We start from the raw sequence: 25,564 nt of genomic DNA on the forward strand, positions 1-25,564 counted from the left end.
CCACCCATACCAAAAATAAATGCAGATTGTACAGTGAAACGCACAATTTGTTCTTGACACTGACATGCGTTGTTTCTCTGTTTGATTTGCGTTCTCTTTTTTAATATTTAAGAAAAAAAACAAATGCTCTTGTTCATATTTATCATTATATAACTCATAATGGCGACCATCCTGAAGAGTAAGAAAACATTTACACACAAATTAAGAAAAATTAATTCAAGTACTCTTATAAATTGACAAATATTCATAACATCCATCACAGTTACAGGCTCACTTTACTAAACAGTATAACATACCTTAATTATATCAAAACACTTGTAGGAATACTGTAGTTATAATGTAAATATGACTTGTCAAAAGTTATAGTAGGGGGTGGAAGTTTAGGCTGCTGCTGCAGTTAGACATTTTCTTTTAAACATTACAGGTGGAAACTATCTTGGGACCTGACAGTTGTTTTTTTTTGAGACAAGACACTGACAGACACAGACAGACAGACTTACTCTGCGTGTAAATAAAGACTCGCCTAAAATGATGAACGTATAAACAGCAAGGATTATTTACAAAAAAAAATACAAGGCGAGACTTAATGCTTACACACCACAGATCAATTATTGCTACACACGCACACGAACACATACGTGGACGCATGTGTGTGCCAACTATTATTACTCGCTAGCCATTACCCGAGTAAGGACTTGTGTTAATCGCTGGATCTCTGCATGGTATGACACACTTTCTTGATGCTTCTGAGTAATTGCTGCAATCATCTGGTCCCTCTCTAACTGAAGGCTGCTAAGTTGCTGCAAGGCCAAGTCCTTTGCTGCCTCCATCTCATGCCATTCTTTACTCAACCTCTCTTTGTCTTGCAGTAATTCATTTTTTTCTTGCGACAGCTTAACGTTCTCACCATGCAGAGTTTGTTCCCTTTTAGTTAAATCTGCATTATCACTTGCTAAACTGTTTCTCTCACTTTCTAAATTTATGAGCTCAGTTTTCTCAAGCTGATCAATTTGTTGCAGCAACATGGTAATTTGTTTATCTTTATCCTTTATTTCATTATCCTTTTCTCTTAATATCATGTTCATGTTGCTTTGCTCAGAAGTTTGCTGCCCTCGACTCGTCTTCAGATCCTCATTCTCAGATTGTAAACGTAAAATTAATTCCTTATCATAGGCAAGCGTATTCTGGAGTCTTTTGTTCTCTTCATTAGCACCAGTCAGTGCCTCAATTCCCTGGGTCATCTTTAATATGGTATCATTTTTCTCTAACTTTATAGTATTCAACTCTTCTTGTAATGAAAGAGCATTCTGATCCCTCTTGTTTATTTCCTCTGAAAGCTTCAATACTTTCTCTCGTAGCTCAGAAACCTCTCTCTCATAATTCTCCAACTGTTTTTTGTAACAATTTAGCTCTTGCTCATTTTCTGCTATTCTAGTTGTCGTTTCATTTTCATTCTCAGAGCTCTGTTTCTTACACAAATTTAACTCTCCTTTTAAGTCATTGTTATTTTGTATTAATTCTTCTATTCTTGCATCTCTTTCTCTCAAAGTATTTTCTGATGATAAATGTTTATCATGTATTTGTTTGTGCAGTTTGTCAACATCTTTCACATTCACCTGGAAAATCTGCCCAATATCCTCCAGTACCTGTGATAATTCATCAACCTTGTCTTCCTTGAATATAAGCTGTGATTTAATACAGTCAAGTTCTTGCTGCATTTTAGTTAGTTTTTGCTGGCAGTGAGCTAGAGCCTCCGAACTGGAACTGGCAGCTCCAAAATTCTCGTGAACTTTCTCCTTTAAACTATTCAGTTCAATTTCAAGAGCTCTGATTGTGGAATCTCTATCTTCTACAATATGATATTGATTGAGCAACTGTTGACCAATTGAATCTCTCTCGTGTTGTGAGAGTGTCGTCTCTGCCTGAAGACACACTAGTTGCTCATGTAGTGCGTCTGCTTGTTCTTTGAATGTATCTCTTGAATCTTGAAGAGTTATAGTTTCCAGGTCTAACTGTTGAGTTAGTGATGCTAACTGCATCTCTAAGGACTTTTTCTGAGCTCTCAAAGCTGCAGCTTCTGTTTCCAAATTAACCAAGTTTCCAGTCCGTCCCTCTGCTTCATGAAGTTGACCCTGTAAGGTCTCACGCTCTGCTCTTATGATGGCCACTTCAGTCTCCAGGTTCCTCCGAGCTTCCGACAAGGCTTCTACTTGTGCCTGTAATGCTTCAATCTCGCCTGATCTTCCCTGTTCTGCAGGTTCATTGTGTTCCTGCACTTTAACCTCCTGGCTCTCCTCTACCTGCTCTCCATCAATATCTCCCTCCGCACCTCCTTCACTCTCCTCCTCTATGGTTGGCAGTCCCCTGCTGCTACCTTCCGGTGGTGGTCGCACTCCTTTTTGTATCTCTTCAAGTTGGTCCCGCAGATCTTCGCATTCTCTTTCAAGATCAGTCTGTGATAAGAAATTAGAACAGTTTAAAATTTAATGCTTGAAATGTAGAGTATTAATGCCCCTTCAAGATATTCCTAACTGCTATAGTGACTTTTATGCAGCCTTCCCAGCGTGTGCTCTATTTCGTCTTGTACTATTTCTGTGATATTTAGAAGCATGATAATTCTTTATGGCTGGTGCAAATAACTGGCCTTAACTAAATACAGTACTGTACACTACATTGCTTTCTCATGTCCTAATAATTACAATTACTTTTTAAATCAGATCAATATGTTCCTTAGCTATATTGATCCAAATGAACATGTAGTAACAATATTCAAACTTAGTTTAGCAGAATAAGTAGGTTTACACCAATTCACATGGAGTTATTCAAGGCACTTTCCTATCAGACTCACACTGTGGCCCAAAACATTCTTACAGGGCTTTACATATAATCACAAAAGTTAGATTTGTTTTATGAGAAGAGCTTTTGATAAATACTGTATGTTATACAATTTTGTTTCTTGTAAAATGTTTCTTCTTGTATTTAATGAATTTGTATTCCAAATTTACATCTGATAAACCATTTTTTCTATTCCATATTCATATCGAGTGACTTAACTAGTAATACAAAGGCAAAGTACTACAAATAATTTACTAACAAATGACATGAATATTGACAAGAAGGTACCATTAACAGACAAGAACTTACACGAGTTGCTTCTGCCTCATTAAACTGTTCCATCTTCTCTCTAAGCTCCTGGGTGATTGTCGACACGTGCCTTTCTAAAGTATCCCTCTGCCACACTGACTCACTCAGAAGTAGAGCCAGTCTGTGGATACCAGCCTTCACAGTTTTGGGGGCCTGAAATCAAATACAAAAATTTCAAATAGAAATAAAAACTTAATAAACTTCTAACTATAATGTGACCTGGTGTGTTCACAAAGCAGGGCCCAGGCGATGAATTTGTCCCGTGTGTTTGTACAGTATAGTGTATATGCTTTGACACTACCAGTGACCCTCGACTGGTGCGGTATTGGATTATGCAGATTTGGAGTTATTGTATATTCGTAAACACACTGTAGAGTGCGCGTGAATTTTGGAGTTACATGGATGAAGTAGTCAGGATCGACATGGTTTATTCAGGTGAAATTCTTGGCCTATTGTGTTATCGGCAGCGAGTCTGGCAACCCAACACTTATGTTCTTGTAAATTACAATACCTTTGGGTCATATTTATGCATTATTGCACATCCCTAAGCATTCTGTACTTCATTATGTATTGGATTTTTGGCTGAAAATTGCAAAATGCATTAAGGTAAAGTTGTGTAAAGTTGAAAAATAGTCAATTTTAGGTTTCTGAAACTTAGCTTTATTTTAAGGTGGAGTACTGGTATATTGCACCTTAAAGTTTGATTTGCAAATTTTATTTGTAGGAATATATCCCCTACACAAATCAAGATGTTGTCATTAACACATTATTACATCTTAATTGCAGTATTGTATACAGTATTGGAATCAACTGCATTCTGTGATTTGAGAAATCACTACAATATAGGTTACCCAATTTTTTTTTTTTACCCTTTTCAAATAATATTGTGAAGATCTGCATAATTTTTACAAAGCAATTTTTATTCAGTACCTTAATTTATGTTCCAGCATAAGTAGCCCTTGATAACATGACTATTATAAATTACCAATCACATCACACATAAGAGCAATTGTGAATTTTACGTTTCTAGGCAATATTGCACACACAGTTGCACAAGGCATAAAAACCTGCAAATAAATTGCACAAAAAGAAGTCCTCTTTCTTTAATATAACTATGAACTGATGGGAAAAAATCCAATTTCTTTTTCCCCACTTTCACTATTCTACAATAAATATTATTTTTAATATTTCCATTTGTTTAATTTTAATAGACATTACAAATATAACTTGCATCTTAATCTCACGTATCCACTTTAATATACGAAAGGCCATTTATATTTTACACAGCTTCATGACGCAACAATATTAATTGGATTAAATATTCTCAAGCTGGTAGTCAACAAATCGGAGCTTGCTTACCTCTTGGCTGTTATGGAGAAGTGCCTTCTTCACTTCATCCATCTCTTCCTTCCTCAGCTTCTGAAGATTTTGCAGATCATGTTCCGTGTGTTTTACTTTGGCTTCAAGTTCAGCTATTCTTGTATTGGCTATCGTTATTTCTTGGACTTTAGCTTGTAACTCTGACTGCAGCAGCTCTGTTTTAGTCTTAGCATCTTCAAAAGCATGAGACTTGTTTTGTAATTCTTGTTCCAGGTTACTCTTTGCAGTTTCTGCAACAACAAGTTTTTCTTCAATTTCCTTCATCTGCTTCTGCTCTTCTTTTTTGGCATCATGAAGGACTTTCCTTTCTACTGCAGTCATGCCGAGTTTGGCATTTTCTTCAGTAAGACTTTCAAGCTGATTACGAAGGCTTGCACACACTGCTTCTGCTGCAGTTCTCTTATCTTCGGCAACTTTGCACAACTCCTTCAGATTAGCCTCTGATGATCTCAGCTGAATAAGCTCGACCTCCATTTTCTCTATACTAGTACTGAGCATTATATTGGACTGGTGCTGTTCGTCATACTCTCTCCGTACATTACTTAATTCTTCCTTGACCTTGGAATTTTGTTCCTCTTGGATTTTCTGCAATTTAATCTCATCTTTAACACTGACTAGTTCCTCTTGAAGTTTCGTTTTTTCTAAAAGGAACTGCTCATTCTCTTGGCACAAGTGTTGGATCTTTTCACTAAGATTTGACAACAAAGAAGACTTTTCATCAAGCACTGCTTGCAGTGAATGTTTCTCCTGCATTGATAATTCAAGTTGCTCTTTGTAAGCTGCAAGAGAAACTTTCTCCTCCTTGCATAGTAGTAGTTGAGCCTTGATATTCTGCATCTCCCCGTCTTGTGTAGCCTTATCTGCCTGAAGCTCGGCCACCTGTTGAGTTAACTGGTCATGCTCTGCCTTCATGACCTCTATCTCCTCTTGAACCTGGCTTCTCTTCTTCAACATTTTATCTGAAATATAAAATAATTATTTAATTCAGAGATAGAGAGAGAACTATAGAAGTCTTATCCGAGAATATAATAACTGGATTGAGAATGTACCACTTAATCACTAAAATTTATAAGACAATAACCCATAGTATTTTATTTATTCAAAGAGCAACCTTCCCAACAAATATGAAGTTGCAATTATTTAGTAAAAACTCTGGACATTTTAACATATAATAAAACATCTTACCAATGACTGCTTGATGCTGGAAATCCAACTCCTCCATGCTTTTGGCATATTGCTCATTCTCCGTCTGTAGTGTCTCACACATTTCATTTAACGAAGACAACCTCTCTTCCGTTGTTTTAACCTGAATGTACAGTACAGTGTATTATAAATTGATACAAAATAAAAAGAAAGTGCAGTGTGCTTCCTAATTGGGAGGAAAAGGGTGGGCCACTAGTGGCAGTAACCACGTCACCAACAATTTCCACCGATTTTCAGTGATTCTTGGGTGTGCGAACGGGAAAACTATATAAAGTAGGAAACCTCGTGAATCTAACTCGTACAATTTATCCAAGACTTGTAAATATGCAAGTACCCATTACTCAATATAACATTAACCTTTACTGAGAGGAGGGGTTAGAATGGTGATGGTTTAGAATGTGTTAAACTCTTGAATGTTAACTTTACATTTTTCATTTAAGTCTAATGTGCACCTTGCTTAATTGTGTATTAAATTATCTGTACTAAGCCATCTCCTATGCCTGTGCTATTAACCCAATAACAAAGTACTGTAAGTGAAAAAGAGAGAGAGATTATAAGAATTGGTGTGACATGTGAATGTAGTGATGGTGGCAAGGGAGGTACTTTTGGAATACTGTAAATAATAACTACTGTATTGGGAGATTGCTTCTGATACAGTACCAGCAAATGACTGCCATACTAGGTCCAAACTCCTGTTTCAAAGACTAGATGTTTGGTCAAATTAAGATTTAAAAGCAAAGCAATTTCATTAGTCCTACAACTGACAGTGATTTATAAAAATATGTAAAAATGCAGTATCAAAGTTTAAATACAGTATGGAAGAGATACTGTAATATACGAACTATGTGACAACTGTGTAAATTCATGAGCAGCAGCAGCAACAGCAGCAGCAGCAACAACAAAAATTAATAAATCACAACTTAAATACTGTAGAGCACCAGTGATAAAACAAAAAAATGTCCAAGTTATAATCCCAATGAAAAGACTTGGTGGTGGTAGCATGTATGTGGGTCAAACAATTTTCAAAAGACAGTATTGTACTAACCTTCTCGTTACTTTCCTCCAGCTGTTTCTGGAGACACTGAACAGCACTTTGGAGCTCGCTTTTCTCCCTCTCCAACTGCTGCTGGAACTGTGGACACACATTTTGTTGACAATGTTTCTGAGAGTTGAGTTAATTCATCGTTAAACTTTTAAATGGCTCGGCCAATTAAAAGTTTTACAAAGTCGTTTGCATGGCAAAAAAAAAAAAAAAAAGTTTTCACAATACAATGTAAAAAAAAAAAAATCTCATCAGGGGATTGAGTACAGGAAGCAGTTGCAGATTGCAATTGGAGCCATTTAAGGGTTAATTAACCTTATCTACTGAACATATTAATATCATATTTATTACAATGTCAATAAATAACTTCTACCCAATAGTCTTGCCAGGAAAGAGACATTCATCGTTAAGCTTTACATTGCAACTAAAGCTGCAAAAAATATACTGTATACGGAAGTTAGGGCTATACATGGGGGGGAAGATTTTTTTTTTTATATATATAAAGACAGTGCAGTCTTACCTCTGTTCTGTAACCTGTTTCATGGCCATTGTGGCTGTTTTCAGTGATAGTGGCAGCACTTGCTCCCTCTGACAGCCCATCGTCACTCTGTAAACCAAGATTAAATTTAATTACTTTTGTATGCTTTTCACGTAACAATATCGACCAAACCACACACCAGAAGATGAGGAGACGACGATAATGGTCCAGGACAGACCGAAACAAGTCAATAATGGGCCATTTTACATTCTTAATACTAATAATACTTAATACTGTACTACATTTGATTATAATGGTCCAGGATGCACCGAAACGTCGCCGTCTCCTCATCTTCTCATGTGTGGTTTGGTCATCATATCTTCAGCCAAATTATTGAGACATTGTCTGCATAACAATGTCAAAATGTGTATCATTACACACACCATAAGAAATAACTTCATATAAGGATAACGTGTGTGGGAAAATATCTACACGTGTACAGCATAATGCGTCTACGTTCAACAACAGTGTCCTACAGAATGGTATAGCAACTTTGCTATAGATAGGAATCAGCATGAAATATTGATGGAAAATGTACAGTATATATATATATATACAGTATTCATGGAATTTAAAGACCTTCACAAATAATGATGTGCCGAAGGCTGAAACTGCGAGAGGTTTCAGGTATGGATAGATTTCATAACCTCTAAAGGATAATAAGGCAATGTTGTACAGTTGAAATGCATAGCTATCAGTCCACCCGAGACTACTAATGTACAACACAGTATTTCATTACTCTGTTACAACTAATGAAAAAGTTGTACAAGGTTGAACAGAATGCCATAGTTTTCAATGGTTTATATTTTTAAATGATTTGTTCAGTAGTCAGCTTGGCTTATAAACGATACAAAGTTAAAAGCTCAATGCCATCTTTACAATACAGCTTGAGTAGCACACTATGTCACACTTGGGTGTAGGTACAGTAAGAAGGAAGGATTAGGCAGACAAAGTGTACACTATTACAAAAGAAGTAACTATTTGTGTTGTTAGAAGAGTGTGCAAGGGCCACAGAGGTGATCATTGCACAGAATGATCCGTTCATTGATACAGCCGTTCTTCACAACGTTTCCCTGGTGCATATAGTACTAGCTTTTCTGTTGAAACTGATGATTTCTAGCTTGGATGTGCAATTCGGGTATTGGAAGATTTTCCAATATGGCCGCCAGGACCACTTCGACTTCTAATACCTGGAAACAGTCTAGTATCTCAGGAAAGTCTAGTACTAGATAAAAATTAGTAATGTAAGATAGGAAGTACCTATTCCCTATTTTACATTACATAATACTACATTTACATAAATATTGTGTGTTTTAATGTATAGGAATGGATGAAAAAACAAGAGATATGGTTTATGTGAAAAAAGCACACACATTATGTTATATGCATATACAGTAAATACCTTTATATATGAACAAATCCACAAGGGCCGTGACGAGGGTTCGAACCTACAGTATGTCCGAGAGGATCCCAGACACTGCCTTAATCATATACATATACCTTTATATATGTGTGAGCTCACACAAGCTTTAGCCCATGGCAGAGCCAGACGTTTTATCCAGAGTTTACTGGTAGTGCTGCAACTACTCAGCAAGTGATTATCAGACAATAGCTAGTTAAATTTATTTATTATGGACCCAATACCCATCTTGTGGGTGGTAGGGGAAAGGGTTACAGAGGCACATAATGGTCTCAGGGACTGAACCCCATTCGACAATAGCCTCAATGCTTTACTTTGCACAATATCATTTATTGGAATGTATCCTGTGGTTATTTTTTCAGAACAAGATCAATGTTTCTTTAAACCCTTGATTTGAAAAGCACTAATAACAGTAAACTGCACACAGATCTCTCTCTCGGATGATATTTGTAGACTTTCAACATTTGCAGCCTTCACATGATTCGCGTCCATGAGCCTAAAGGGTAGATCTCGCACAATTGTTACTGAACACTGGCAAGCCCAGTAAACATGCACATCTACCTGTGCATGTTTACTACCTCATCCAATATATTTGACATCTTTCATGATAACAGGATTTGTTCATCTGTTCGCAAATTGTTAGAAAATTCTGAAAACCATGAAATAGCTGCGATGATTTCTAAGGCAATAACAAGCTCCGTAATAAAGTGCCTGGAAGCCAACGCCGCCCCTACCGTGAGCCGTGAGCCTGGAAGCTGCCGTCACCGCTCCATGGGCTTAGAGGCCACTACTTCACTTCAAAATCACTGTCATCAGTACCAACTGGTTTGTAACAAATCGCCCACGTTGTATGTACATCATCTTCCTCTAAAAACTAGGCACAATCCTGTCAATGTGCTAATATTACACTCTAAAACGTGTCCAGACGTCTCGTCCTGCCTGGGACCCTCTTGTGTGTCCGCCGCCTGCGCACCACATCGCCGCCTTATCGCATACATCAGTAGACCTACTGAATTAGTCTTATCATAAAAGCTAAATGTAGCACCCACCTCAAGCATCCGAATACGAATATATGCTGGATAAGACGCCCCGAAGGGCGAGCATGGAAGTGGAGACAGAAGAATAAGGGGGTGAGAGGAAGTACCTCAAGCGTTTGCTTGAAACAATATATATATAATATATATATACTACCCACCTCAAGCGGTCGCTTGAAACTATATATAGTCCCCACCTCAGCTTGAAACTAGCTATATATAGCTCCCACCTCAGCTTGAAACTAGCTATATATAGCTCCCACCTCAAGCATCCTCTTGAAACTATGCATAGCACCCACTTCAAGTGTTCGCTTAAAACTATACATAGCACCCACCTCAAGCGTTCGCTTGACACTATATATAGCCTAACATCCGCTTAAAAGTATATATATACCGTGTGTGTGTGCATTTACTATGTGTCTGCAGAATCGAGCTATTTAGGTGTGTACACTCACCTATTTGCGCCTGCAGGATAGAGCTCTAGCCCTTTGTTCCCGCCTTTCTACCCGTTGGTTGACTAATGCAATAATGGCTCCTGGCCTATTTCTGTATCATGCCTGCTTTTAAAGTTATGAATGGAGAACCTCTACAATCTGCTCCTTTAGGTCATTCTAGTGTGTACACTCGCCTAGTTGTGCTTGCAGGAGTTGAGCTTTAGCTCTTTGGTCCCACCTCTCGACTGTCAATCAACTGGTGTACAGATTCTGAAGCCTATTGGGCCCAATCAAATCTACATTTGAAACTGTATGGAGTCTGCCTCCACCACATCACTGCCTAATGCATTCCATCTCAACTACTCTGACACTGAGAAGGTTCTTCCTAACGTTCCTGTGGCTCATTTTGGTACTCCGTTCTGGAGCCGCATATTCCAGGATTGGTCTTTGGTATACAAGGTTCTAAATGACTCCTTACACAATCTGATGTTAGCCAGCCTCGGAAACGCCGCTGAGGCTATCTATCCTCTTTGTGCGGGCTTCAGGAAACAGGTTCAGTGTGGTATCAACTCCTAGCTGTCTGTCCTATTCTTAGAGGACATCGTCTCCCATTTCGCGCCTTGAGTCACTACGAAGCTCCGAATGTCGGGTCGGTTTCAGACACATTATACAGTAGGAAAACTTGGCATGTTTTAATATTTGTAAAGTTTACACTCAAATCTCGGAAAACTAATTTAAGTTCACAAGTTAAAGGTGTTAAAAACACACAAAATGCTAGCCAAGCATATAAAGTTTTCCTAATGTAGGCTGAAAGTGACACGCTTGTCACCAAGTGAACCATGCCCCGTACCTCAACCTTTATCTAATTACATCGCCACTATCCTCGCAACTTTATCACAAATATGAGGAAAATTAAAACGAATTAGTTCATGAATGTAAAACACTGAGGTCCAGTTCCTGAACCCATTTTGAAATTTTGCTCCGAGGGGCGAGTAGTTTATTAGGCAGTGTAGACTAACTGTTCATTACAGCAAGCTTAACTAACCTAAATAATGAATAGACTGTTTGTTCGTTAAACTTAACTAGTTCGTCGAACATCTTTTAACTATTATTCCACCACAGTTGCTTTATAGTGCATCACTTTGAAAAATAACCTTAATTACATTAGGTTATTTCTTTCCAAACCACAACTTCTTCCTTCTGCCCTTTGGGAAGGAGAAGTGTATACTCCGTTCATATAATATGATGAAGATGAAAGCCATGAGGGGCGGACGAGTTACATACTGCTATCACAAGCCGGGTTTTCCTTACTGGTAGAAATACTATATCCAACATACTTATATCAGTGAGAGAGGATGAGGAGAGCTGTGCGGCAGTAACACTGGGTGAAGTATCGTCCAGGAGCCAGAGAGTGGTAGTGTTGTAGAGGGTTTAGCAGGAGCACCCCACGTCCAGCGAGAGGGCCAGCGAGGCGTGCACTAGCACCTCGCGCAGCAGAGCGCACTAACACAGCGAGGAGTGGCGGCGGTACGAGCGGGGCCGTGGCGCGCCGCTGACTGCTGCAGGCTTGGCCCACGTCACGTGTTAAGAATGGCCAGGAACAGGAAGGGTGGGGCGCCAGGGTGGGGGAGAGGGGAGGGGGGCTGCAACCCACAGGGGAAGGCAACCGCAGTAGGAAGAGAGGGGCAAGTAAGGTAAGACGGGCGAGAGGGGCAAGCAGGTTAAGAAAAGGGGAGTAGAGTACAAGGGAAGCGTGGAAGAGGGGAGGCGGGGCGGGGCAAGGCGCAGAGAGGGCAGTGTGAAAGGCAGGACAGTAAGCTGATAATATTCTACTGTACTGACAAAGTACAGCATGAGCGGGAGGGTGGGATGGATGACGGTACGGGAAGGAGCGGAAGAGGGACGGGAAGGGAGGAGGGCGCCGCTGGATACAGGTGGCACTGACCCACAAGACCTGAAACCCCACACCCTAGCGAGGCCATGCACCTCGCTTCATCACCGTCTCTCCCCACAACCATAGTTACTGCCCCACAAGACTAAAACTGCCGTTTCTGGCGGTAAATCCCCGCCTCGTGTCCGTTATTTTCTTATCTTCCAGTTATCAGTGATATGACTGTTCCCCTCCACCTTCCTCTCCCCCACCCAGATTTCAAATGATCCATGGTACCTCCAAACTACTCCTCCACCTTTACTATCTTGAGCCCCCTGCCCCCCCCCCCCCCTTTCAGCTACCAAGTCGACTCTCCCTCCCCAACTTGGAACTGCCTGAGTCACTATCCCTTCCGCCCGCCCTACCCTTCGTCCACCCACATATCCACAACCCCCCCATATCACATATTTGTTTATCACACACACACACACACAAATGCGTCATCCATCAATATACAACTTGCAAAGAAATGCTCGTCTCTTTTGGAAGGAAGTAAATGACGAATTTAAGTAACCAATGATTCAACACGCAATATCACGAAGACAACAAAAAGATTAAAATAAGCCTAGGACAAAAAAAACAGGAAGATGAGTATCAGAAGATGTTGATATCTTGAGACAATATGGGAATGAACTCTATAGTGACCCGAAAAGAATAAAAAGTAATTCAAAAACATTCTATGAAACATTCCATACTAAACTGTTACTACACAGCTCAACATCGGCTCACGTAGCCAAGACCACTACCACCAGCTACTAAACGATCTCACACATATAAACACTAATATCTTAATTCCCTCTTAATTACCGTTGTCGAGGACAGGATGTCTATACTTAAGCTTATCGACGTCCCCACCACCAACTACTGACCTACCCCAGGAAGCAACTCAATTGTTGCCTAACTAGTACCTATTTACCCCTAGGTGAACAGAGGCATCAAGTGAAAGCTAATGTTGCACCCCCTGCCCCCAGTTTCTGTCCTGCCCGGGAATTGAACCCGGGTCCCTTAATGGTGGGCCAAGGACTATGGACCACTTACAGAGAAACATGTACCCACAGGCCAAGGGAGAATTCTAGTCACGGGTGAGCAGTTTATCATCTTCTGGAGTGCCAGAAAGGTCTTTGACACTTCCGCCTCACAAGACACTAGTTTACAAAATGGATCAACCCATTTGAATTTGAAACCCCAAAACATTGAAAACCCAAAACATTGAAAACCCAAAACATTGAAAACCCAAAACATTGAAAACCCAAAAAATTGAAAACCCAAAAAATTGAAAACCCAAAAAATTGAAAACCCAAAAAATTGAAAACCCAAAAAATTGAAAACCCAAAAAATTGAAAACCCAAAAATTGAAAACCCAAAAAATTGAAAACCCAAAAATTGAAAACCCAAAAAATTTGAAAACCCAAAAAATTTGAAACTCAAAAAATTTGAAACCCAAAAAATTTGAAACCCAAAAAATTTGAAACCAAAAAATTAGAAACCGAGAAATAGTAGGAATTAGAACAAAAGACATGTCCGAAAGACACCACAGTGGTTTGATATATCAATGGGATTTCTTTGTGAAGTGAATAAGAGGTCGCGGAGGGTCATAAGGGTGTTATAACACCATTACCCACAGGCCAAAGCGTAGGCCTATCGTAAAAATCCTGGTTGGGCACCGATTCGGTCCTCCAGAACCTCCCAATGAATTCAGTAGAGGTCTGGCATGATAGGCTTGTTGTCCTATCGTGGCAGAGTGGTTTAAGGCATCTGCGAATCGCCAGAACGCTGGTTCGAGTCACCTCACTGCCCCCAAAATGATGTTCTTAAAGTGTCGTTTGAACTCCAAAGTAAAGGAGTTTTGAATAAAAAGCCTTAATGCCATGTAGGCAAGGGGGGGGTTGGAGGGGCAAGGAGGGAGGGAGGAGAGAAGAAGAAGGGAGAATTAAGAAATGAAGGAAAGTGGAGAAGGGAGAGGTGAAGCTATGAGAGGGGGGCGCAGGGAGCCAGAAGAGGGAGATACGGGTAGAGAAAGGGAGGGGGAGGAGACAAGGGAGACTGGAGGGTAAGGAGGGAGGGGGAGGGCGAGTCAGGGAGAAAGACGGGATGGAGATACGAGAGCGGATAATGGGGGGATGGAAAAGAGGGAGGGAGGGAGGGCAGGAAGTAAAAAGCCGGATCAGTGATAAGGCGCGATTGGGAATTACATTTTGTCCAAGACGGGTCTGGAAACTACTAATAGGAGGTATAGCCGGTCGGCCGAGCGGACAGCACGCTGGACTTGTGATCCTGTGGTCCTGGGTTCGATCCCAGGCGTCGGCGAGAAACAATGGGCAGAGTTACTTTCACCCTATGCCCCTGTTACCTAGCAGTAAAATAGGTACCTGGGTGTTAGTCAGCTGTCACGGGATGCTTCCTGGGGGTGGAGGCCTGGTCGAAGACCGGGCCGCGGGGACACTAAAGCCCCGAAATCATCTCAAGATAACCTCAAGATACCTTGTACGTTGGAATCACTACTTTAAGCGCACACATGAATCACAAAAGCGTGATACATCAAATGAACAAATTTGTGTTCATTTGATACACCAGGCTATTGTAATTTCTGTGTGTACTGAAGTAAGGGCGAAGAGGTAGAACAGCTTGTTGAGAGAGCCCGGGTGCATGGGGGGAATATTGTGTAAAACCCTGGTTTGTGTCTCGGAGAGGCTGCAGGATCCGTGTGAGGGCAGTCGCACTCCCGGTTGCAATTTTTTTTCCATGTCGTGGCGCAATCGACTAAGGCGCGTCTGGGATTATCTCTGACGTAGGTTCGAACCCTCATCACGGCCCTTGTGATTTGTTCTACTTTAGCAATATAATACAGGCTATTCAATGTGTGTTCTGTTATCAAACTTTCAAATGAGCTTGATCTCGCAATGTATGACTGATGGCTAAATTGTCTCTTAATCTGTATAATGTATTATTAAAGCCTTTGCAACACACTAACAATTACTATTGTTTGCATTGTGTTTTGCATCCATTATCATAATGGGAGTTGTCATTGTAATATACTGTTATAATGACCACTGCTGGCCAATTACTACTGTATTTTGTATTGTAGAAATTATTTGACTCCAAATATTGGAAGTTAATGTAAGGTAATTATCAGGATACTAAGCCAGTATGACAACGATGGTAGTGGCATGGTTGAAATGGTAGTTGTGATTCAGCTACTCGGAACAAGTTCCAAGTAGCACGGGCTATGGTGAACCCTGGTGGACTTACCTGGCACAGGAGCGGTGCTGTGCCATATTTGAATCTGTGGAAATGAACGAGCAATTGTGCTGGCCGCTGAAGGAGATCCATATTGAATACTTCATACCCCACAAGACTGCTACCCACTAAGAGATATCATCAGGCAACACCACCGTGACAAAGGTAACTGAGGAAAAGGGGGAATAGAAGAACAGGTGAATCTGTACCGCTGGTACAATGCGGTTGAAGTGGGCTAGGCTAGTTACAACCGCTAGGCTCCAGCCTGCATTATGAACCGGGATGAAGTATGACATAATGCCTCTCGGCCTACACAATGACCTCTCCCGGTACATACACTTTAGTGCCATCATTTTCCACCTTCCGCTGTAGCTCTCTCTTCCCCCCCACTTTTTTCACGACACAGAGAAATGGACGGGTGAGAGAATACTAGGAAGAGACAGGGAAAAGGGGAGGTAGGAAACCCATGAAGTAAATGAAGGGGAAGGGGGTATATCAGAATGAGAAGGAAGAGTGGGAAGGAAGAGGCGCTTCCTGCAGGAACCTATGCGGGTTCCCTATTGACAACCTCGAAGCTTTGTACCAGGATGGTGTTCTGGAAGTAGTAGTTCTCTCCCTGGCCGGACCTGACGCCAGGCTCCACTCTTGAGAGCAAGTAAAATATCTCTCTCGCCTCCAGGAAGAATATTACGGGTGTTGTATCTCCCTTTCCCATTTCTCTCTGGATTTTCCGCATTATATATATATATATATATATATATATATATATATATATATATATATATATATATATATATATATATATATATATATATATATATATATATATATATATAACGGGATGTACTGGACGGGGTGAGAATAGGTTGAGCTGCCTCATCCCTTTGTGTGTATTTTTACCTCAATAAACTTATTCCAATTCTACCACCCGCTCTCCCCACAACACAATGCACACACGCACACACAAAAAAAACAGGAGTAGACATTTGCATAAAGGAAGTGTAATACGTCATTTTTCAAACGTATAACGATGGTGGTGTAATTTTAAGCAGGTGCCGGCAGTGCTAGAATGGGTGGTGGTATGGGGGGTAGTAGTGGGTGGTGGTATGGGGGGTAGTAGTGGGTGGTGGTATGGGGGGTAGTAGTGGGTGGTGGTGATGGTGGTTGGATCGTTAACAACAAGGTTGTTAATATTAGGTCAACTGTATGAGGGGAAATATGGCATAGATGAACTAAGGGAGAGAAAATGAGGGTGAGGAGGAGATGAGGGTGAAGGGGGCGATACGAGTAGACTCCCTCATCACCACCAACGTGTGCCACCTCCACACTATTAGTGCCACGCCCCCTCCCCCTCCCCTCTATCCCTATACCTCACCAGGAAACACCTCACTTCCGGTCACCCCCCCCCCACCCCTCCCGGAACTTGAAGCAGGGAGGGGTCAGGTGTATTCGGGGTTAAAGGGGTCAAGAGGTCACCAGAGGTCAACCTCTACACCTACACACACGCGGGGGAGGCCGTGGCTCAATGGACAGCGCTTGGCACTCGTAATCCCAGGGCCCGGGTTCGAGCCCAGCCGACGGAAACAGATGGGCAGTTTCTTTCACCCTGATGGCCCCTGTTACCTAGCAGTAAATAGGTACCTGGGAGTCAAGACAGAGATAAGCGAGTGCTGACAGTTTTAAAATATAAGTAAATAAAACAAGTGAATTGTATTTTATCATTGAATTTATCAATTGAATTTGAAGTGAATTTATCATTGTATCAAACTACTGATGGTCCAAAGGCGGGGCTTAAGAGCTGATGCCCGACCATTATAATTGTTGTAGCACAAGAAATACAAGTAAACAAGAGAATAAACGAGGCGCAACAAGAGAGGAATATACACAGAAATCACAATAGCCTGATACATCAGATGAACAAATCCACAAGGGCCGTGATGAGGATTCGAACTTACGTCCGGGATGATTCCGACAATTCTTTTGACCATATCGTGGCGCAATCGACTAAGGCGCGATCATCCTGGACGTAGGTTCGAACCCTCATCACGGCCCTTGTGGATCTGTTCAAGTGAGGAATAACTGGATGTTGGACACAGTGAATACGGCGGCAAAGGAACGGAATTGAGGAAACGAGGGATTAAAGTAATGCAGGCGATGAGTCACAATAACGTGGCTGAAGTATGATGACCAGACCACACACTAGAAGGTGAAGGGACGACGACGTTTCGGTCCGTCCTGGACCATTCTTAAGTCGACTCAAGTCGATGCGTTCGACTTGAGAATGGTCCAGGACGGACCGAAACGTCGTTGTCCCTTCACCTTCTAGTGTGTGGTCTGGTCAACAAGCGAAGCTCTTAGACAACACCAAACTGGCACCAAGTAGCGCAGTGGTCTACGTAACAGTCTCCTGGACGCAATATTACTGTATGACACCCCATGCAACCCGCCTTCCTACCCAGCACCAAGTTGTTCCGCTACGGAATCTACCATTCCGTTACGAATGCGACGTATTAGTAAAAAAAAAACTCTGCAATACTAACGATTCTTGAGCATCGGCTTCGTTAGGTTAAGTGGGTTGATGGGACACAGAGAGAGGGAGAGAGGGAGGGAGAGAGAGAGAGAGAGAGAGAGAGGAGAGAGAGAGAGGAGAGAGAGAGAGAGAGAGAGAGAGAGAGAGAGAGAGAGGGAGAGGGGAGAGGGGAGAGAGAGAGAGGGGAGAGAGAGAGAGAGGGAGAGGGAGAGGGAGAGAGAGAGGGAGAGAGGGGGAGAGGGAGAGAGGGGGAGAGAGAGGGAAGAGGGAGAGAGAGAGGGAAGAGGGAGAGAGAGAGGGAAGAGGGAGAGAGAGGGAAGAAGAGAAGAGAGAAAGAGAAGAGAGAAAGATAAGAGAGAGAGAGAGAGAGAGAGAGAGAGAGAGAGAGAGAGAGAGAGAGAGAGAGAGAGAGAGAGAGAGAGAGGGGGTGGTGTTATCAGCGTTATTGGAATGACAGGGAGGGGGGGGGGGGAAGAGATAAGAAGGGGAACAACCCTTATCTTTCCTTATCTTATTTGATGTATCGTGCTTTATATCGGCAATATCAACCCCCCCCCCTTCTCTCCCCCCCCCCCCCCCCACCTCCACAAACCCACCCATCCACTCGCCCCCATCCAAGAGATACAAGGAAATACTCGCAGCCGGTACGGGTCAAGCCAGCAAGGGGAATGCACCTGAAAGAAGGTGTAGAAACCACCTCCATCCGCCAGACCAGAGTCGACAAATTATTCGAACGCCACAAGTTCAATTATAACGCAACTGACAACAACAAGGGTAGCAGGCGGAAAACAGGTGACGATCGTCAAAAAATATAATGAAAAATGTAAAAATAATGAAAATATAATGAAAGTATAATGAAAGTATAATGAAAGTATAATGAAAGTATAATGAAAGTATAATGAAAGTATAATGAAAGTATAATGAAAGTATAATGAAATATAATGAAAATATAAACTGTAAATAATTCGCAAAAATGAACCTTGCGAACTATTAAACCAGTTCACTCTCCAGATTTGCCACTCCGTGTAAAAAAAACAAAAAATGATCCAATTCTTTTATTTAACGAGAAACGTACAAAGGCCAGAAACCCACCTGTCTGTGTACAGAAATAAACGTACACTGTATAATGTTTAGTTTAGCCAGAATAATGAGTAATATGTGGGCTGTGTGTGTGTGTGTTTATACATGAGTACATTGTACTCAACGGGGCGAGGAATAACAAAGCCTTATCCATTTATAGTGTAGATTTATACCTCAATAAACTTGTTTCAATTGCATTATGTTATGTCTAATTGTACCTACTTTAAGCAAAGGCTAAGGTAAGGTTATCATCAGAACTCATCAAGACAATATGACTATATAGCACATGGAAGGGATAGGAGGATTAAAGTAAGGATATGAGGATAGAAAAATAGTCCCCTAATCACTTGTGGACGGATGGGGATTGAACGCCGACCTGTCTACAGCAGAGACCGTCGCTCTACCGTCCCAGCCCAAGTGGTTGGTAAAAAAATATGTAGGGGGTGGGGGGGGGGGAGAAAAGTTGTGCATAGATAAAGAGGGATGCGGCGGAAGCAGGAGGGGTGTCAACACATACAGCAACGTTAGGAACAACACTATACTGGCATAACAAAGGCAATACTCTCCTACCCCCATCACTACCATCACCACCACAACCACCACTATCACCCACCACCATTCGGGGGAACACAGCACCCCAGAGAGGGGGTCCTCTCGATACCAGCACAGTCCTGTGCTCGGTCCCCTTGCAAAATGGGGGGAAAGGGGGTGTCGGAGGCATTGGGGGGCGGCCCAAGCTCTCAGCCTGGTAACAGGATTCAAAGGGCTTCTGCTCCTGTAGTCTCCTGTGAACGAAATAACAAGAGAGCCACACACTTTGCTACCTGATTCACAGCCTCCTGTGCCAGGTAAGTACCACTACGGGCTCACCATAGCCCGTGCTACTTGGAACTTTTTGTTCCCAGTAACTGAATCTTTAACAACAACAACAACAGCTACTGATTGAAGGACAGAGGCGGATGGTAGCCACTTCTCAGCGTCTGTCAATCAGTCAAAAATGCTACATAGTCGTAATGGCATGGTGCTTTACCCCCTGGTAATTCCTTCCCTCAAAAATGACATTTCTGGACGGACCCAAACAACGTCGTTTCTCCATCTTCTGACGGATGGTTCGGGATCTAGGTAATTTGAGATGATTTCGGGGCTTTAGTGTCCCCGCGGCCCGGTCCTCGACCAGGCTTCCATCATATGAGAGTCATCATATGATGATGGTTCGGTCATCATATGATGATGGTTCGGTTATCAACGGCCCCGTTGGTGAAGGGGCGGAGGATGTTGGCACTCGTCTCCTGCAAACAAATGTAATTGTTTTGCCTAACAAGAACCACAGGAACATGAGCGCAGACAACGTCACTATTACGAGGCTTCGACTAAAACCCCGCAATTTTGACGGTTTAGTCTGCTGTTAAAACTGCCACGAGAGGAAAGAGATTGGGAGGGGGGGGGTGAGAGAAGGAGGGGGTGAGAGAAGGAGGGGGTGAGAGAAGGAGGGGGGGGAGAGAAGGAGGGGGTGAGAGAAGGAGGGGGGGAGAGAAGGAGGGGGTGAGAGAAGGAGGGGGTGAGAGAAGGAGGGGGGGAGAGAAGGAGGGGGGGAGAGAAGGAGGGGGGGAGAGAAGGAGGGGGGGGAGAGGAGGGGGGGAGAGAAGGAGGGGGGGAGAGAAGGAGGGGGGGAGAGAAGGAGGGGGGGAGAGAAGGAGGGGGGGAGAGAAGGAGGGGGGGAGAGAAGGAGGGGGGGAGAGAAGGAGAGGGGGAGAGAAGGAGAGGGGGAGAGAAGGAGGGGGGGAGAGAAGGAGGGGGGGAGAGAAGGAGGGGGGGAGAGAAGGAGGGGGGGAGAGAAGGAGGGGGGGAGAGAAGGAGGGGGGGAGAGAAGGAGGGGGGGAGAGAAGGAGGGGGGGAGAGAAGGAGGGGGGGAGAGAAGGAGGGGGGGAGAGAAGGAGGGGGGGAGAGAAGGAGGGGGGGAGAGAAGGAGGGGGGGAGAGAAGGAGGGGGGGAGAGAAGGAGGGGGGAGAGAAGGAGGGGGGGAGAGAAGGAGGGGGGGAGAGAAGGAGGGGGGGAGAGAAGGAGGGGGGGAGAGAAGGAGGGGGGGAGAGAAGGAGGGGGGGAGAGAAGGAGGGGGGAGAGAAGGAGGGGGGGAGAGAAGGAGGGGGGGAGAGAAGGAGGGGGGGAGAGGAGGGGGGGAGAGAAGGAGGGGGGGGAGAGAAGTAGGGGGGGAGAGAAGGAGGGGGGAGAGAAGGAGGGGGGGAGAGAAGGAGGGGGGGAGAGAAGGAGGGGGGGAGAGAAGGAGGGGGGGAGAGAAGGAGGGGGGAGGGCAGGAGGGATGGGGGGATAGAAGCTCAGAGCAAAGGGTGTGGGTGGAGGGGGTGGGGAAATTAAGAGGGAGCTGGTGGGAAGGGGGTAGGAGGGAGGGAGGGAAGACACACCTGCTGCAGCTGTGTACCACACCTGTGTCTCCCCCACCCCCCCTACCACCACCTCTACCCACAGCAAACTCGGACCCCCCTCCCCCCACCCCCCACACACACGCCATGGGAACCCACAAGCTGTTCTTACGCTGGAGACTGGTACGAGGGACATGACCAAGCTCTACAAAATATATCTCACCTTTCCCCCTGACACCCCCCCCCCTTCACTAATTGTTTCCCCCCCTCTTAAACATCGTCTTTATTCATCTCTCGGCTGCCCCCCCCCCCTTTTCAATCTCATCTTCATCTAATTCTCCCCCTAATATCTCCCTCTCTCCTTATTTTGTAATTCTCTCCCTCTCTCCTTATTTTGTAATTCTCTCCCTCTCTCCACTGCTGCTTTGCCTCTACCCGCATCTCGTGCACGCGCGCGCGCACACACGCGACCATCAACATTATGTGGGTGCCACGTCCCACCAGAGAGACAGAGAAAGAGATAGACAGAGACAGACAGTCAGACAGAGACAGAGAGACAGAGAGAGACAGAGACAGAGAGACAGAGAGACAGAGACACAGAGAGACAGAGACAGTCAGACACAGAGTGACACACACAGAGAGCCATGCCCTTGGCGCATAACCCCAGTATGACGCATGCCAATCATGAACCTGCGCATACACTTGCTAGTGAAGCAGCAGTGGACCGCTTCACTCAAACTTAACCCACTCAACCTGCAAACACACACACACACACATGTTCAGCCTAATCACCATCCACTATGATCAGGCGATTGGTCTAGTTTCGCACGCGCGTGTGTACATGATAATCCACACACTTCCAATCACACGCTTGTGGGCATGATAATCCACACATTTCCAATCACACGCTTCTGGGCATGATAATCCACACACTTCCAATCACACACTTGTGGGCATGATAATCCACAGTTCCAATCACAGGCTTGACACAACGTGAAGATGGGCTTTGTTCCCTTGGTGCTGCTTCCGCGGATCAACGTCCCCGCGGCCCGGTCTCTTGACCAGGCCTCCTGGGACACGAGGAGCAAGCCAACTGTTGAGGGTTGCATGTTAGTCAAAAGTCGGGGGGGGGGGGCTCGTATTCAATTCTCCCTTCCTGACCTGGGTGGCTTCCTGTCCCCGGCTATGGCCAGCTGAATTATAATGTTACCGAACCAGTATTTACCCAGGTCTTTCCTAAAGATACTCCAGCCAGAGCTCAACCCCGCAAGCACAACTAGGTGACCACACAGACCGTCTCCGATCCTTAGACTAGGGTCCTCCTCTGTATACATGGTTGTAAATACAGCAACACAACATAGAACACAAAACAATGGGTATAAATAGATAAGATTCAGGAAACACCCGTGTAAATAATTTCAAAATAAGGTGGCCAGTTTATTGAATAAATTACCAGGCAACATAACAAGACGTGGAGTGTTTCAAGCGCAGGTCAGACATATAAATATCAATCCATTAGGCTCGATATAAATAGTTATGTATATGGGGGCCCAATAGACCTTTTGAAGTTACAAAGGTTCTTGCAAAGTTGACCAGATCACACACTAGAAGGTGAAGGGACGACGACGTTTCGGTCCGTCCTGGACCATTCTCAAGTCGACTTGAGAATGGTCCAGGACGGACCGAAACATCGTCGTCCCTTCACCTTCTAGTGTATAGTCTGGTCAACATACATCAGCCCCGTTATTGTGACTCATCGCCCGCGTTCTGGCAAAGGCTCTGCTTCACAACCCACACCAATTAACGCTCGAGTAACTCAACTAGCCGCAGGTAAATTAAAGGTTGGCACAAGTGTGCATCACCACTTGCAGCTCTTCAGTCCCGCCAATAACCAACAACTCCACTCAACTCGTTGGGAAAAAAGTTCCCCTGGTACAAACACGTAGAAAAAAAAGTTCCCCAGGTACAAACACGTAGAAAAAAAGTTCCCCAGGTACAAACACGTAGAAAAAAAAGCTCCCCAGGTACAAACACGTAGAAAAAAAGTTCCCCTGGTACAAACACGTAGAAAAAAAAGCTCCCCAGGTACAAACACGTAGAAAAAAAGTTCCCCTGGTACAAACACGTAGAAAAAAGTTCCCCTGGTACAAACACGTAGAAAAAAAGCTCCCCTGGTACAAACACGTAGAAAAAAAAGCTCCCCTGGTACAAAGACGTAGAAAAAAAGCTCCCCAGGTACAAACACGTAGAAAAAAAGCTCTCCAGGTACAAACACGTAGAAAAAAAGCTCCCCAGGTACAAACACGTAGAAAAAAAGCTCCCCAGGTACAAACACGTAGAAAAAAAGCTCCCCTGGTACAAACACGTTGAAAAAAGCTCCCCTGGTACAAACACGTAGAAAAAAAGCTCCCCTGGTACAAACACGTAGAAAAAAAGCTCCCCTGGTACAAACACGTAGAAAAAAAGCTCCCCAGGTACAAACACGTAGAAAAAAAGCTCCCCAGGTACAAACACGTAGAAAAAAAGTTCCCCTGGTACAAACACGTAGGAAAAAAGCTCCCCTGGTACAAACACGTTGAAAAAAGCTCCCCTGGTACAAACACGTTGAAAAAAGCTCCCCAGGTACAAACACGTAGAAAAAAAGCTCTCCTGGTACAAACACGTTGAAAAAAAGCTCCCCAGGTACAAACACGTAGAAAAAAAGCTCTCCTGGTACAAACACGTTGAAAAAAAGCTCTCCTGGTACAAACACGTTGAAAAAAAGCTCTCCTGGTACAAACACGTTGAAAAAAAGCTCTCCTGGTACAAACACGTTGAAAAAAAGCTCTCCTGGTACAAACACGTAGAAAAAAAGCTCCCCTGGCACAAACACGTAGAAAAAAAGCTCCCCTGGTACAAACACGTAGAAAAAAAGCTCCCCAGGTACAAACACGTAGAAAAAAAGCTCCCCAGGTACAAACACGTAGAAAAAAAGCTCTCCTGGTACAAACACGTTGAAAAAAAGCTCCCCAGGTACAAACACGTAGAAAAAAAGCTCTCCTGGTACAAACACGTTGAAAAAAAGCTCTCCTGGTACAAACACGTTGAAAAAAAGCTCCCCTGGCACAAACACGTTGAGAACTGGAACTCACTGGCTACATACACTCACTAGGGTGTACTCTCCACTACCACCATCTTCACCATCACCATCATCCTCACCATCACCCTCCCCATCTCCCACAATCAAACCCCCCACCCCACGAACCAATCAGATATGGTGATCTGATTGGTGTTATTTCGTGATATTTTCGTGATATGTAAACACGTCATATTTCGATATCTAACTTGCTATGTTATTAAGTGTAGATAAGACATTTTAGGTGATATCTACCCTCCCGCAGCAGGGTAATATCCCGTTGTATATATATGTATATTCAGATAAGATGATGTACATATTCCTGGGGTAATATTGTGTGGCTAGGAACCCAACAGTCAATGGTTCGAGTCCGCAGAGACGACCCAGTTGGTGGATAATATATTCACTAGAGTATAACCATATCCCCCTGTCACCGTATATGCTTGTTCATACCAGAATATAACGTAAAGAATATAATGTATATCATATCCCTTTCCCCCCTTTTGAGGATAAATCCGAGGATACTTTAAGGATAATCTGGCTCCATCAGACGCCCGTATGACAAACATATATATACTCTGGGGTCCTTAGCTTGCATATCATGCCCGTCAAAGGAGATCACCGCGAGGAAGCGGCTACAGCAGCACAACCGGAGACGAGAGGTCATGCTAACATGCTAATGTCTCCAAACAGCATCTTGGGAAATCTTGCCTCGCAACCTTAATAGAATTCTATGCCTGGCCTACAGAATTAAGATAGGACAGAGAAGGGAAGGGGAGGGGAGGGGGGTTGAACAAACTGCATTTTATATTAATTATCAACAAGCCTTTGACAGATTACCCGCCATGAGAGAGTGATTACAAGCAGGGAGAAGTGACAGGAAGATGCACAATTGGGTAATGGAGTATCTGAACACCAGAAGACCTCCCGTAATATATATATATATATATATGTATGTATGTATGTATGTATGTATGTATGTATGTATGTATGTATGTATGTATGTATGTATGTATGTATGTATGTGTGTGTGTGTGAGAGAGAATCACGAAAATTAACTCGTGATGAAAACTGCGAGTGTGTCAGACCGTGTCCTTCA

The 25,564-nt window shown here is 43.4% G+C and overlaps 1 protein-coding gene across 2 annotated transcripts in view; it reads right to left on the bottom strand.

The window, feature by feature from the left end:
- LOC123772721 (thyroid receptor-interacting protein 11) overlaps positions 1–25,564 on the bottom strand; it is a 125,985-nt gene that overhangs the window by 23,611 nt on the left and 76,810 nt on the right. Inside the window, exons 1-7 of one of the 2 annotated variants that reach the window (XM_045766080.2) lie at positions 11,533–11,758; positions 7,290–7,376; positions 6,773–6,859; positions 5,710–5,830; positions 4,504–5,483; positions 3,145–3,297; positions 684–2,453 (exon numbers count right to left, since the gene is read on the bottom strand). In XM_045766080.2, the coding sequence (XP_045622036.2) occupies positions 684–2,453; positions 3,145–3,297; positions 4,504–5,483; positions 5,710–5,791 (2,985 nt within the window). In that variant the 5' untranslated portion in view covers positions 5,792–5,830; positions 6,773–6,859; positions 7,290–7,376; positions 11,533–11,758. Of the gene's footprint in view, positions 1–683; positions 2,454–3,144; positions 3,298–4,503; positions 5,484–5,709; positions 5,831–6,772; positions 6,860–7,289; positions 7,377–11,532; positions 11,759–25,564 lie in introns of those variants that run through there. The other variant, XM_045766079.2, reaches the window with a different exon arrangement.

This window comes from Procambarus clarkii, chromosome 50, assembly GCF_040958095.1.
Source record: "Procambarus clarkii isolate CNS0578487 chromosome 50, FALCON_Pclarkii_2.0, whole genome shotgun sequence".
Taxonomy (NCBI): domain Eukaryota; kingdom Metazoa; phylum Arthropoda; class Malacostraca; order Decapoda; family Cambaridae; genus Procambarus; species Procambarus clarkii.